The sequence below is a fragment of the Suricata suricatta genome, chromosome 10 (assembly GCF_006229205.1).
Source record: "Suricata suricatta isolate VVHF042 chromosome 10, meerkat_22Aug2017_6uvM2_HiC, whole genome shotgun sequence".
Classification (NCBI taxonomy): domain Eukaryota; kingdom Metazoa; phylum Chordata; class Mammalia; order Carnivora; family Herpestidae; genus Suricata; species Suricata suricatta.
This window is the reverse complement of record NC_043709.1, coordinates 119,387-133,499: the sequence shown is the minus strand read 5'-3', so window position 1 is coordinate 133,499 and position 14,113 is coordinate 119,387. Positions and strand designations below refer to the sequence as shown.

Below are 14,113 nucleotides of genomic sequence, written 5' to 3'. Positions count from 1 at the left end.
CCCACCGGCCCGGCGGGGGCGGGGCCTGGAGAAGCACCGCCCTCGGGGCGGGTCCTCGCCCGCCGGACGCGGTGGCGCGGGGTCCGGGGCTAGGGCTGGAGAGCCCGGGACTCCAGCGGGGGGCGGGGGTTGGAGTCGGGTGGGGCGGGGTGGGGTCGGGTGGGGGGCTCCCGGGACCCGGTGCCCTGCACGGGGCCGGGTCGGGCCGGGCGGCGCTCACAAGCTCTCTCCGCTGCAGAAGTGCCTGCGCCTGGACCCGGCCGCCCCCGTGTGGGCCGCCAAGCAGCGCGTGCTCTGCGCCCTCAACCACAGCCTCCAGGACGCGCTCAACTACGGGCTCTTCCAGCCGCCCTCCCGGGGCCGCGCCGGCAAGTTCCTGGACGAGGAGCGGCTCCTGCAGGAATACCCGCCCAACCTGGACACGCCCCTGCCCTACCTGGAGGTGAGTGGCGGGCGGGGTGAGCGGCCCCAGGCGGACGGCGAGCGCGCAGGGCGCGACCACATCGTTCCGTGGCAAGAGTAGTGAAGGGCACGGCGGCGACGGACGCGGGCTGGCAGAGTTAGTGAGGAGCGTGTGCGTGTGCGGGGCGGGGGGGGGGCTGTGTGTGGCCGGCGCACTGAGCGTGTGCGGTGCGCAGTGCGTGGTGTGTGTAGCGTGTGCGGTGCGAGCAGCGTGCGGCACGGGCGGCGAGCCTCGTGTGCCGTGTGCCATCAGTGTCTGGTGCGGTGGGGACACGCCGCGGTTCTGCAGAGCGGTGTGTAGAGTGGCCGGCGCGTTTCCTGTACGCATGTGTGTCCCCTCCCCTTCCAGGGGTCTCTGAGGGCAGACCTAAGTTTTCTCATTTGCTCCCCCGTTCATAATAGAAGGGATATTGAATGCACCATTACACGTGGGGACACACTTATAGTTTGGGGTGGCGGCGGCAAGTGCCTTGAGCATTAAAATATGCATTCTGGTGGCTGAGCATGAAATTGGTTTGACCTTTTGGTGGCACAGGGAAACAGGGTTAGTTCTCAGAGAGCATATCTAGGAAGGTAAGCCTGGAATGAGGTCTTGGAAGAGGAGTGATTTTCCAGGGATCTTGGGGATGGGAACGAGAGAGAAAGGGTGGTGCAGGTCAGCAGGCGCTCATCCCGTCTGAACTTGGTGTTGGCTCGGTGTCAGCGGCAGCGGGAGCTTTGGGTGGCTGGCAGGGTGAGTAAGCAGGGCTTGGTTTTGTCCGTGCATTTGCTCACTCAGCCCAGGTGAGTGCCTTTTCTCTGCCTTTTCTTTACCTGACCAGTTTCGATACAAGAGGCGAGTTTATGCCCAGAACCTCATCGATGATAAGCAGTTTGCAAAGCTTCACACAAAGGTAAGGAGGCAGCCACAGAGAAGGGATTCCAGAGGTGACTTCCTGACCCCCAGGAGCAGTGTTCTCTTCACCTCATCCTTGCCTGGATTTTGTGATATCAAAAATGTCCTTTAAAAATGTTCGAGAGCCCTCCTTCTGCTCCACCCCACCCTGGCTGGGGGCTGAGCACAGTCTCTCCAGCTTGGCGCAGCCTGTTTTCTCCTGTGTCAGGGGGTCCACAGCCTGTGCTGGGGCAGCTGGAGGGCTGGGTGCGGCTGTTGTGTGAGTGGTCTGGTCATGAGTTCTAGTCAGATCAGACTCTGGCTGACCCCTCTGGTGGGCCCTGGGCTGGATGTGGTGGTGGGATATGACGGGCATGGTGTCTGGTGGGGACCTGAGTGGGATGGAGAGGAACAAGCACCTGATGTTCTCATTTAGGGGAGCTGGGAGGGGGTGGGGAGAATAGGGAGCCTAGCACTTAGTGGTTGCCCAGTGCTGGGCACTCATATTCGGGCATCTCGTTAATTTTCTCCTGGGAGGGATTATTATTATCCCATTTCCCAGAGGAAGATACTGCGTCCCAGAGAAGTGAAGTGACTTATTCACAGGTGTGCAGCCAGTGAAGCTGTGGCTGAACCCGAATCTGTCTGACTCTGGGTCCCTGTGCTTAGGCATATGTGCTGAGCACATTGCTAGGTGGGCCTGACCCTAAATATTCTCTGGGGGGCACCTCACTGCCTTCTCTGAATGTAGGAGAGGCAGTGTGGGTGCCTTAGCCCCTACCCACAGGCCGACTCCCTCAGCTTCGACCTCCGGCTCCAGTGACCAGCGGACATTTGCTTGCTGAACACTTTGTTGACAATCTCTGGAGGCTGTCTCCTTCTAGGAGAAGGGTCTGAGCACTATCACCCCTGGGTCCCAGGGACCCCTCTGTGGCCCTGGGGCCTCCATGCCAGGCCTCTCTGCTGCCCTTGGGACACATAGGGGTCAGGGGCCATGGCTCCGGCTGGGCAGAGCCTTTGGTGGAAAGGTCTCTGCCTTCTCTGTCCACTCACCCCAGTGTGTGACCCTGTCACTCTGGGTTCCTCCCAAAGTGGTTACCTCTTCTCTAAAACTGTCCCGAGCAATTCCTAGGACATTGGTGACTATTGACCTCCAGTGAGTCCCACTGGTTTTCAGAGTGGGATCCAACTCCTTCCCCCAGGCCTGTGTTTCTACCTGCCTGGACTCTGACCACCCTCCACCCCATCACACCGTCCACCCTGGGTCTGGTCGAGATCTCTCCTCTGTCAGGAGCACGCTTCCTCCTCTTTCATTGTCCAGACCCACCTTGGTTCCCATGGCGTTCTCTCCTATTTCTGATGTACTCGGATTATTTTTAGAAGACCTGGGGCCTCCAGCCAGGGCTCCTTGCCTTGTGTATGTAGCTTCTGTAGCAGCAGCCTCAGTGAGGCTTTGATGAGTGAATTGATGCGTGACTCGGTGAATGAATGAAAGGCAGTCAAGTCATGTCACTGGAGGGGCCACTCATATGTGGGGAAGGGCGTCTGGGGTGGGGGTCTGCCTTGCCATGATCTTATGAGGAAGAAGGAGCAGGCCACATTGGGAGTGATGGGTCACCGTGGGCTGCGGTGAGGATAGCTCCTGCCTGGATGCCTTGGGCTGTTCCAGGCTGGGCAGGTTGGGGTACCAGAGCTGGGAGGAGGAGCCAGCGGGGAGGTTGGGGTAGGGAACTCGCAGGGGGGGCATGGCCAGGGCAACGTGGCCTTGATGAGGGGCTGGCTGGGCTGAGACTAATCGTTGCAGTGGGCTTGGGATGCAGGGAAGGACTTCAAGTGAGCCCAACTGAGCTGGGATGGGCCACAGTGGGAGTGTAGTGCTTAAGGTGATATGAGGGGGGGTGACAAGGTCGTGATGTAGGGTGACAGGTGATCCTGGGGGTATGGGACAGTAGATGCTCCACAGGTGGCCTGAGGCTTCCTGGTGGAAGGTGGGCGACAGCCAGATGATAGTAGCTGTGGTGCTGGGCTGACCAGGATGGCTGCATGTTCCAGGCAAACCTGAAGAAGTTCATGGACTACGTCCAGCTGCACAGCACGGACAAGGTAGCCCGCTTACTGGACAAGGGGCTGGACCCCAATTTCCACGATCCTGACTCAGGAGGTAAGAAGCAGAGCAGGAAGGGGCATGGCCTTGGAATGGCTGGGACCTTAACCTTCATCTGTCCCTTGAACCCAGAGTGTCCTCTGAGCCTTGCGGCCCAGCTGGATAATGCCACGGACATGCTGAAGGTGTTGAGGAATGGCGGTGCTCACTTGGATTTCCGCACCCGAGACGGGCTCACTGCTGTGCACTGTGCCACGCGCCAGCGGAATGCAGCGGCTCTAACGGTCAGTGTGGGAGGGGCCCTGGCCTGGAGGGGCACATGGCCCAGCAGGGAGAGGAAGCTGGGCCCCGCATGAATGCTGAGGCTCCTTGCCCTCAGACCCTGCTGGACCTGGGCGCTTCACCTGACTACAAGGACAGCCGAGGCCTGACGCCCTTGTACCACAGCGCCCTGGGGGGTGGGGATGCCCTCTGCTGCGAGTTGCTCCTTCATGACCACGCCCAGCTGGGGACCACTGATGAGAATGGCTGGCAGGAGATCCATCAGGTAGGCAGGGAGTGTGAGGGTGGGGAGGTCTGCCTCTGTCTGGTCTGCCTCTGCCTGGGGGTAAGGGTGAGGATCTTGGCTTGGTCATGGAGCGGGGGGTTTCCCGGCCCTTTCTGTAGGATTGAGGGTCTGCTCTGTCTCTCTGTCCGGGAATCCAACAGCACTTCCCTTCTTCCCCAGGCCTGCCGCTTTGGGCACGTGCAGCACCTGGAACACCTCCTGTTCTATGGAGCTGACATGGGGGCTCAGAACGCCTCAGGAAACACAGCCCTGCACATCTGTGCCCTCTATAACCAGGTGTGACTGCATGCGCATGCGTGCGTGTGTGTGCGCACGTGCCCCTGTATAGGGCTTGTGTATGTACGCATGTCCAGTCCTGTGTGTGCTCTGTGTCCTGTCGTGAGCTGTGGCCTTGTAGGCCCATGCGTGCACATCTGTTCCCTGAGAACACATATCCCATGTGTGAACTGTGCACATCTGGAATTTCTGGGTCAAGTTGACCTGTGTGTGCACCTGACGTGCTGATGCTTATGCTATGCATATGTGCACTGGACATAGAGGTGTGGGTGTGTGTGCCCTGCACCCCTGTCTGTGCCCCTGTGTGTGTGCATGCTGTTGCATCCTCACCCCACCTCTCCAGCCACCCAGTTGTGACCCCCCACTCCAACCCTCCCAACAGGAAAGCTGTGCTCGAGTCCTGCTTTTCCGTGGAGCTAATAAGGATGTCCGCAATTACAATAGCCAGACAGCCTTCCAGGTACAAAAGTGATTTACAAGAACATGAGGCTGACCGCTGGGTGTCTGTCTCTGTGTGACTTGATCTCTCTGGACCTTGATTCTTCCCCTGTAAGGCAATAATGGAGCTCTCACTCCAGGATTGGCCCAGGGTGAGGCAGACGAAGAGGATGGGCCAGTACAGTGCCCAGTTGATGGTGGGGTAGGGGGAGTTCACTGCAGTTGGTTTCCTGTCTTCTTTCCAGGGAGAGAGGAGGGTCATAGGGCTCTGGGGTCAGGGGAGAACCATCGTGGCCTTGACCTGCCAGGAACAGGTGGGCACAGAGGCCAAACTATGGGTAAGAGTATTGGTTCCAGTCCCTGCCTTAATTCAGGTGATGTCTGAGCCCCTTCTCCAGCTGGGTTTAGTTCTTGGCACTGGGATGACCACATGGATGGGTCTCTGCATAGCCTGGAGTTTGTGGGTGGGGGAAACTTTTGGACCATGGAGGGAGCTGGGATTCTCTTCTCAGTGAATGCGAGGGCCTTCAGAGGTCTCGTCAGAGATGTGAGGAGAGCAGGGAGGCCCTGTGTGGTTGTCCCTTCGGGGCAGACGCAGCAGTGGAAGAGTGGTAGGTTTGAATGAGTCTGGAAGGGCCTGTTGGATGACTAGATGCAGGGGTGAGGGAAGGGAAGCAAGAGGACAGCAGGTTTGAGGCTATGGCTGACACTGTCTCAGTGCTGGTGTGTGAGGGACTGTGACAAGGATCAGTGGGGTGACCCGTAGGCCTGTCCTGTCCTAGTTTTAGCTTCTGAAAGTATTACATTCCCAGGAAGCCTCTCAGTCCTAGGCACGTTAGGGTGGTGGGTTAGACAGAGGCCTGGGTCTGAGCCTGGGGACCCCAACCAAGGAACACCCCACACCGTAGCCCAGGGAGGACGCACAGGGGCCGGAGGGGCAGGTTTGTCACCCCTGAGCCCCATCTTGCCCTCCCCCCTCAGGTGGCCATCATCGCAGGGAACTTTGAGCTCGCAGAGGTCATCAAGACCCACAAAGACTCGGATGTTGGTGAGTTCTGCTCAACCCAGGTCCCTGCTGGATGTGGGTTTGTGGGGGTTGTCGGGGCCCTAACAGGACAGGGGGCAGTGGGGATGGTACAAGGGAGCCCTTCCTAACCTGAACCTCTTCCTCCGGCTATACTTTGTCAGTGGTCCTGAGGTGTGGGGAATGTGCCGAAGGGTCTGTGTAGGGTGGACCAAAGGTCGAGAGTACGGTGAGGTTAGGACTGTGGGTTAGGGACATTGCTGGGTTTAGGGATCAATTTAGGCTGAGAGTGGTGTTGAAGTTAGGGTCAAGGTTAATCTCCTGTTAAGTCATATGAAGGGCCAGCAGGGGCCGTGGGGCCGTGGATCTCAGTCATTGATCCTCACTGTGTCATTCCTGCCTGGAGTAAGAGCCAGTTTAAGTGACCCAAAGTGTGCTTCAGTATGACAAGATTATGTAAAGAAAACAAAACAGTGGTGGGGATGCACTGGGCTCTGAACCAGTAAGCCAAGGGGAGCCCAGTATATGCCTGACTCATGGCCCTGGAAGGAAAACCAGGAGATGCCGCCGGTCAGGCAGAAGTGTGGGCAGAGCCATCACACTGGAGCTGCAGGGAGGTCCCCACCCACTCCCATGTCAGCGATGGGTGTGGTGTCTTTCTGGGACCTGTCCTTAGAATCCTGCCATCTCTGTCCTGTGCAAAGTAGGTGGGGCTATGGGAGAGGGTAGGCCTCCCCTTCTGGAAAGGCCACCCCTCCAGCTAGCTGGCCAGAGAGGGGTGCCCTTTTCAGATCCCTCTGTCCTGGGTGGACCAGATTTTTCTCCCCATGGTTCTCTGTGGAGCACAGACTCCCCAGCAAATTCATGTTTAAGAACTTTTCCTCTGTAGAGTCTTCCCTGAACAGACCTCAAATGAGGCTTGATTATGAGCCTCTCATGTCCCAGGCAGGCCAGCGGACCATGATCTTGGACCAAGTCTCTAAGAGGGGAGGGGCAGACTCTTCTGCTGTAGTTGCTCCAGTGCAGCGAGTATCAGTAGGTACTGGGCTAATGACATGGTGGAGAGTTTGGGTCCAGGTTCTGGCTGGGAGAGGACAGGAGAGGACCCTGAGGAGGTTTGCGGTGTGCGTTAGGGACAAGGGACAGAGTGAGGGCTCAGTTAGAGTCTGGTTGGGGCTGGTGAGTGTTTTGGAGGCAGTTGTTAGCCGGCAAGAACTCTGGTTTGTGGACATGTGGGATCTTTTCATGTTCTCGTGATAGCTTGGCCATGGGGGAGCTACTTAGGACTTCTGTGCCTCAGTTTTTCTTAAGTAAAATGTGGTTATTTGCATACCCTTCCCGTCTCTGACCTCCTGTGGGATTTGATTCTATGTGTCTGGACTCTGGCAGTGGCCTTGGTCCAGCTGACTGAAGGGAGGGGATGTCTGGTCCTGACCAAGAGAGAGGAAGGCTCATTTTCCTGATGTGGACAGAGATGCTAGGGCTCCTAGGGTCACCATTATTACGATTTACCGTCTGCCTGACCTGGAGTGTGACCACCTGGTTGGAGTTAGGCACGCTGTTGCTGAGCTGACGTACAGGGCAGGCGTCCGTACCAGTTAGTCCCTGTGTGGGGGCTGGCTTCGCTGGCCGTGTAGCCCAGCCTGCTCAGGCATCACACATAGACTCAAATGACACGGCTGGTGTCCCCGAGCTATAGGTAATATGTTCATTAGCGTTTACTATAAGCTTTGTTATCTTAGGTCACTCAGCAGCCTCTCAGGGATTGGTGAGGGGCAGAGCCTGTCTTTCAGGGGTTTGTCCTTGTCACCCCTACTCCATCGGCACACCTTCAGTCCAAGAGTGCTCCCTTAGTGACACTCACAGGTGGCCATGTCTCACCCCAGCTTGCGGAGCCTGCATGGGCCTGTACGTGAAGAGCCGGAGGGAGGCTCTGCCTGTCCATCCTCCTCTTTCTTCCTCAGGAAAGGAGCCCTAGTGGAGGGTCTGGTCAGCTGGGTCCTGTTATCCTTCAAGGGAAGCGACACACTGAAGCATGTAGACAGCTCTCTAGTCCTTAAGACTGATAGGCCTTGGAGCACTTCTCTCTGCTTCCCCACTTCCCTCAGCTCGGACCAACTTAGGGTCCACATTCTCCCCTCCGTCTCTCCCGTACATGCTTTCCAGGGCAGGTTCTCACTGACTTGCTGTCCTATAGTGCTTGAGGGAAGTGCTTCTCATGCTATAGCCAGGGATCTTGTTAGAATTTTTTAATGTTTATTTTTGAGAGAGAGACAGAGTGTGAATGGAACAGGGGCAGAGAGAGGGCGACACAGAATCCTAAGCAGGCTCTGAGCTCGGAGCTGTCAGCATGGAGCCCAACCTCACGAACTGAGATCATAACCTGAACCGAAGTGGGACCCTCAACCGACTGAGCCACCCAGGCCAGGGATCTTGTTAATGTACATTCTGACTCAGTGGATCTGGGCGGAGCCTCAGGGTCTGCATTTCCAATGGGTTTCAGCTCTGAGGTGAGGCTGAGGGTCTGTTGCCCACACTTTGCTAATAGGAGTCTAGAATAGGGCTCGGTCAGTGAGGTCGATGAGGCCTTACAGGCTAAATTTAGCCCACAGTCTGCTTTTTTGTTTGTTTGTTTTGTTTTGTTTTTAAGTTGAGGCTTTAAAATTGAGGATTTATATTTTATTTAAGGTTAAATTCACACAAAACTAGTATTTTAAGTGGAATCATTCGGTGGTATTTAATATATTCACAGTGTTATACAACCAAATCTATTGAGTTTCAAAACATTTTCATCACCCTGAAAAGGGAACCGTGTATACATTAATTATTCCACATTCTCCTCTGTTTTAGTCTCTGTCAACCCTTAACACACTCTGTCTTTACAGATTGACCTAGTCTAGATATTTCATATAAATAGAATCATACAATATGTGACTCTTGTTGTTTAGCTTCTTTCACTTTGCTTATTTTCAAGCTTCATCCATGTTGTAGTATGTATCACTTCTTCATTCTTTTTTATGGCTGAATAATATTCCATCATTTATATGTATAAAATGTTGTTTATCCACACACCCTCCAACAGGACACTTGGGTTGTTTGTACCTTTCACTTATTATGAATATTGCTGCTGTGAAAATGTGTGAAATGTATTTGTTTGAATACCTGTTTTCAATTATTTGGGGTATAAACTTAGGAGGGGAATTGCTGGGCCATATGATAATTCTATATTTTTGAGAAACTGACAAATTGTTTTTCATCATTTTGCATTCTCATTAGCAACGTATGAGAATCCCAAAGTCTTCAAATCTTTGCTAACACTTGTAGTCAGCTTTTTTTTTTTTTTTAAATTATGGCCATTCTAGTTGGTGTGAAGTAGTATCTCACTGTTGTTTTTATTTGCTTTTCCCTAATGCTAATCACATTGAACATCTTTTCATGTATTTATTAGCCACTTGTATATTTTCTTTGGAGAAATGTCAACTTGTTTGCTTATTTTTTAATTGCTCACTGAAACGAGTTAGGAAGTATTCTTCCTCTTCTAGTTTTAGGAAGAGTTTGAGAAGGATGGATGTTTATTCTTCTTTCAGTGTTTGATGGAATTCACCAGTGAAGCTGTTTGGTGCTGGACTTTTCTTTGTTGGGAGATTTGTGATTACTGACCCATCTCTTTGCTTGTTATAGATCTGTTCAGATCATCTACTTCTTCTTGAGTCAGTTTTGGTAATCTCTGTTTTTTCTAGAAATTTGTTCCTCTCATCTAAGTTATTGAATTTGTTGGTATACAGTTGTTCATAGTATTCTTTTTTAATCCTTTTTAATTCTGTAAGATTGGTAGCAGTGCCACAATTTCACTTCTGATTTTAGTTGTTTATGTCCTTCTTCTCTTTTTTCTCTAAAAAAGTCTAGCTATAGGTTTATCAGTTTTGTTGATATTTTCAAAGAAACAACTTTTGTTTTCATTGATTTTCTCTATATTCTATTTTTCATTTATCTTTGTCTATCTTTATATTTCCATCCTCCTGCTAGATTTGGGTTTGGTTTGCTTCTCTTTTTCTAGTTCCTTAAGATGTGCATTTAGGTTATTGATTTGAGACTTTTATCCTTTTTTGATATAGATGTCTACAGCTATGAATTTCCTTGTTGGCATGACTTCTGCTGCATCCCATAAGTTTTGATGTGTTGTGTTTTTGTTTCCATTTTCTCAGATTGTTTTCTAACTTCTTGTGTTTTGTTTTGATACACTGGTTGTTTAAGAGTGTGTTAATTGTTACATATTTTTGAGTTTTTGAGTTTGTTGTTGTTATTGTTGTTATTCAATTCTAGTTTCATCCTATTGTGATTGAATAAGATACTTGTGTGAATTAAGTTGTTTAAAATTTATAGACTTGTTTTGTGGCCCAACACATAGTCTATGCTGGAGAATGTTGCATGTGCACTTGAGAATAATGTATATTCTGCTCTTGTTTTCTGTAGTGTTCTAAACACATATCTGTTAGGTCTGATTGGTTCAAGTCTTCTGTGTCCTATTGATTGTCCCTTTCGATGTTCTATCCATTATTGAAAGTGGGGTGTTGAAGTCTTAAATATTATTAGAGAACTGTCTATTTCTCCAAATGTATTAATGTTTATTTCATGTTTTGATGCTCTGTTGTTTGGCACATATATGTTAATAATTGTTAATCTTTTTGGTGAATTGACACTTTTGTCAGTATACAATGTCCTCTGTCTCTTGTAACAGTTTTTATCTTTAAGTCTGTTTTGTCTGATATAAATATAACAACTTAGCTTTCTTAGTTACTATTTACATGAAATATCTTCCTTTATTCTTTTATTTTAAACCTACTTGTGTCTTTGGATCCAAAGTGATTCTTTTGTAAATAGCATACAGTTGGATCATGTTTTTTAAAATCACCATCTGCTTTTTAAATAAAGTTTTATTGGAACTCAGCCACACCCATTTGCTTATATATTGTTTGTGGCTGTTTTTGTGCTAGAGTGGCAATGTTGAGTCCTTGGGAGAGTGACTATAGGGCTTGCAAAATCTGAAATAGCTACTGTCTGATTCTTTACAGAAGTTTGCCAACCCCTTGTCTAGAACATCTTTTATGGTTTCCCTTGTTATAGTCAACAAAGATGGTCTAGTATAGCATAACCTGGTGAGATTTATCATATGTGGTCTGTTCTGTCTCTGCTGAAGCCTGTGAAATGGGCAGTTCCAAGAACAGATCTGAGCACACCCAAGACCTCATTTGGCTGGCAGGAGGAGCAGGCTTCTACCCCCAAAGCTAGAGTTAGAAGCAGTTTGGGATGTGACCCTTAATGGTAGCTTCAGTCATAGGCTGGCGAACTGTCCTGGTTGCCCAGGACTGAGGCAGTTCCTGGGACATAGGATTTTAGTTTTAAAATCTGGAAAGCAAACCAGGGTAAGTTGGTCACCCTATCTGGTTGTCCAGAGTCTCATCTGTGCCCCCCACCCCCACCCCAGTACCATTCAGGGAAACCCCCAGTTATGCAAAGCGGCGGCGGTTGGCTGGCCCCAGTGGCCTGGCCTCCCCTCGGCCCCTGCAGCGCTCAGCCAGTGACATCAACCTGAAGGGTGAGGTGCAGCCGGCAGCTTCTCCTGGACCCTCTCTGCGAAGCCTCCCCCATCAGCTGCTGCTCCAGCGGCTGCAGGAGGAGAAAGACCGGGATCGGGATGGTGACCAAGAGAATGACATCGGTGGCCCCACAGCAGGCAGGGGCAGCCAGAGCAAGATCAGGTAGGAGGGGTCTGGGAGGCCCTGGCAGGGTCTGGGTGGGTGGGGTGCTGGGACCCAAGCAGGAGGAACCAGCATGGAGAGGCAAGGAGAGGCCTAGTGGTGCCTGGCACCTCTACAGTGATGGGCTGAGGCTTGGGGTGGGGGACTTGCAGGCCCCCAGATGGGCCTTCCTGGATGGGAAGTGGAAGAAGGTGAGGCCCTGTCCACGCTGATCTGGTTGGAGCTGGACTTGCCCTGAACAGAGCTCAGGGAGCATGTTGGAAGGAGAGGGTTTGGCCAGCTCTGTGCTTTACAAAGTTTCCTGCAGTGCTAGGACAAAGGCTGAGAGATGAGGTCGGGCTGGGTGGTGTGTGGTAAGGGGTTGGGAATGGAATTTTATCTCCATCAGGGCTTGAAGCTTATGAGGGACCCCTCTCCCTGTCTCCCGGGGGGAGTCTTTGTCTTTCCCCTACCTATCCAGCCCTGTATAACCACAGGACTCTCTGGTTCTACTCTTTGCCCCTTACCATTAGTGCTGGGACCCTGAGAAGCAGGGATATGGGAGGGATTTGGCATCTCTGGCACTTAGAGGAAGAAGTCTGGGCTGAAGCCCTACCGGCCTCAGTGGGCGCTGGCTCTTCAGACAGATGGTTGGGGCCAGTGCAGACCTGGCATCTGTTGACTGGGTGACAGCTAATCACTCCATGCTTAGGTTTCTCATTGGTAAGGTAGAACTAAATCCACATGGTGGTTTCCTTCAGGAAGCCTTCTGGAACCTGGGAAGCTGATGGGTCCCTACTGGGATCCTCTGGCCCACAGCACAGTCCAGCCACTGCTGGTTTCAGGCGCCTCTCTTCCTGGCGCTTTGAGGGCAGGAGCCGTCCTCTTATAGCTTCCCCAGAGCCAGTTACATAGAAGGTGCTCAGGAGACGTTGTTCAATGGGTTACATGAGCAGCACTTTGTTTCCAAGATGACAGCTGGGCTGAGCAGCATATGTGTATCATTTCACTTCACCTTGGCCATACATGAGGCTGTGCTCTATTACTACTTTACAGATGAGGGTCCTGATGCTCAGATGGGGTAAGTGACTAGTCTTAAGTCACAGAACTAGGAAGTGGCATAACTGGGACCCAGGTAGACCTGGTTCCCAAAGTTTCTAAGCCTGAGTGTTCAGCACAGGGCTTGGGGTGCAGCACGAGCTTATTAAAGCCACTTCTTCCTCTGCCTTTGTCCCTGCTCATGCAGCTGTGACCTGTGATGTCTCTTCTCTTTCCGTGTCTCTGCCCAGACTCCAAGGCTGTCTGTCCTACTCCAAATCACCTTAATTCTCCCCTGAAGCTTTTGCATGTCCCATGGATTTCTTAAGGGTAGGATGGCCCAGTGGCTAAAAGAACAAACTTTGGGATGTTTCGGTTTTGCAAAAACAAAAACCTATAGATGCCTTGCTTTCCATTTATTTTTTGTATATTCATTTACCTTTTTAGCCAGTATAGAACTGAGACCGGCTCTTTGTGGAGCTCCAGCTCACTGTTCTGTGGGGATGGCAGGATCATTATTATTTTTCTACAAACATTTAGGAGGTATCTGGAGTGCCAGATGTGATAGGAACAAATAGCAGGGAGTTCTAAAGGTGTCAGAAGGACACCGACAGCGGGGCCCAGGACTAAGAAGCAGTTAGGAGGGCAGTGATTCGGGTAAGGAGGCCTCCTGGTGAGTGGCCAGGAGGGGGCTGAGGAAGTTTGGTGCACCATGGGAGGGAGAAGACTGGGGTGGGGGATGGCCTTTGGTTAAAGGAGAGAGGGTGGCATTTGAGCTGCTGGCTGGGAGGTGATATTGTAGAGGGAGGCCTGGTCTGGCATCTCCCCACTCCCAGCACCCCCTATTGGTAGAGCCTGGCAAGGAGCCCTTAGCCCCCTGCAATATGTGTGTCCCCCCCCCCCCCCCCAGCATCCCAGAGCAGGGCAGAGAAACCTGGAGCCCGGAGTTGTAGCTGAGTGACAGTAACTTAATAACTGGATGGATGAGTAGGATTAGAATAGTTGAAGCGGCGGGAACAGCATCATGAGTAGCCCAGAGGAAGCAAAGGTACCCAACCATGTGACTGGAGTGTAGCTAACCCTCACCATCCCAGAGAGACTGCCTATTGCCTGAGAATGTGGACCTGGGCTGCCTAGCTACTGGGGAGCTAGTGTAGTCTTTTTAGCAGCGGGAAGGTGGAAGGCCGAGGCCTCAGGCCCCGTGCCCAGGTCGGGGGAGCTGTCTGGGGAAGGTGGTCAGCACAGAGTGGGCGTGGGTATCAGGGGCAGGTGTCGCGGAGGAAAGGACACAGGTCTGGAGGAGGATTTGGGTGCCCAGCATCGGGCAGTAGCCAGGAGGAGAAGGCCAAGGCCTGAGCTGGGGAGCTGGGGGCGGGCCGCTGGGGGAGCCCCTCCCGGCCGCGGAGCCGCCCCCAAACCCTCCCCTGCTCCCACCTGGCTCTGCCCACCGCGTTCCCCGCCTTCCTCAGCCCGACCCCTCCTCCGCCCTCTGGGTACCGCAGTGCCCCTCGCCCCGTGGCCTCTCCCGCCGCGGGGCCGCGGTGGCGAGGCGGCCGCTGGAGGGGAGGGAGGAGGGCCGGCCGCCGCCGCC

General features: G+C 52.6%; 1 protein-coding gene across 1 annotated transcript in view; it reads left to right on the top strand.

Annotated features, from left to right (window-relative positions):
- Positions 1 to 169: 169 nt before the first annotated feature.
- The window catches only part of SHANK3 (SH3 and multiple ankyrin repeat domains 3), a gene marked incomplete at its 5' end in the record, with an annotated part of 48,235 nt that continues 34,291 nt past the window's right edge, over positions 170 to 14,113 (top strand). Inside the window, 9 exon segments of the mRNA XM_029953899.1 lie at positions 170 to 442; positions 1,284 to 1,355; positions 3,389 to 3,497; positions 3,573 to 3,724; positions 3,820 to 3,987; positions 4,168 to 4,284; positions 4,667 to 4,744; positions 5,704 to 5,770; positions 11,232 to 11,505. Coding sequence (XP_029809759.1) covers positions 170 to 442; positions 1,284 to 1,355; positions 3,389 to 3,497; positions 3,573 to 3,724; positions 3,820 to 3,987; positions 4,168 to 4,284; positions 4,667 to 4,744; positions 5,704 to 5,770; positions 11,232 to 11,505 — 1,310 coding nt within the window.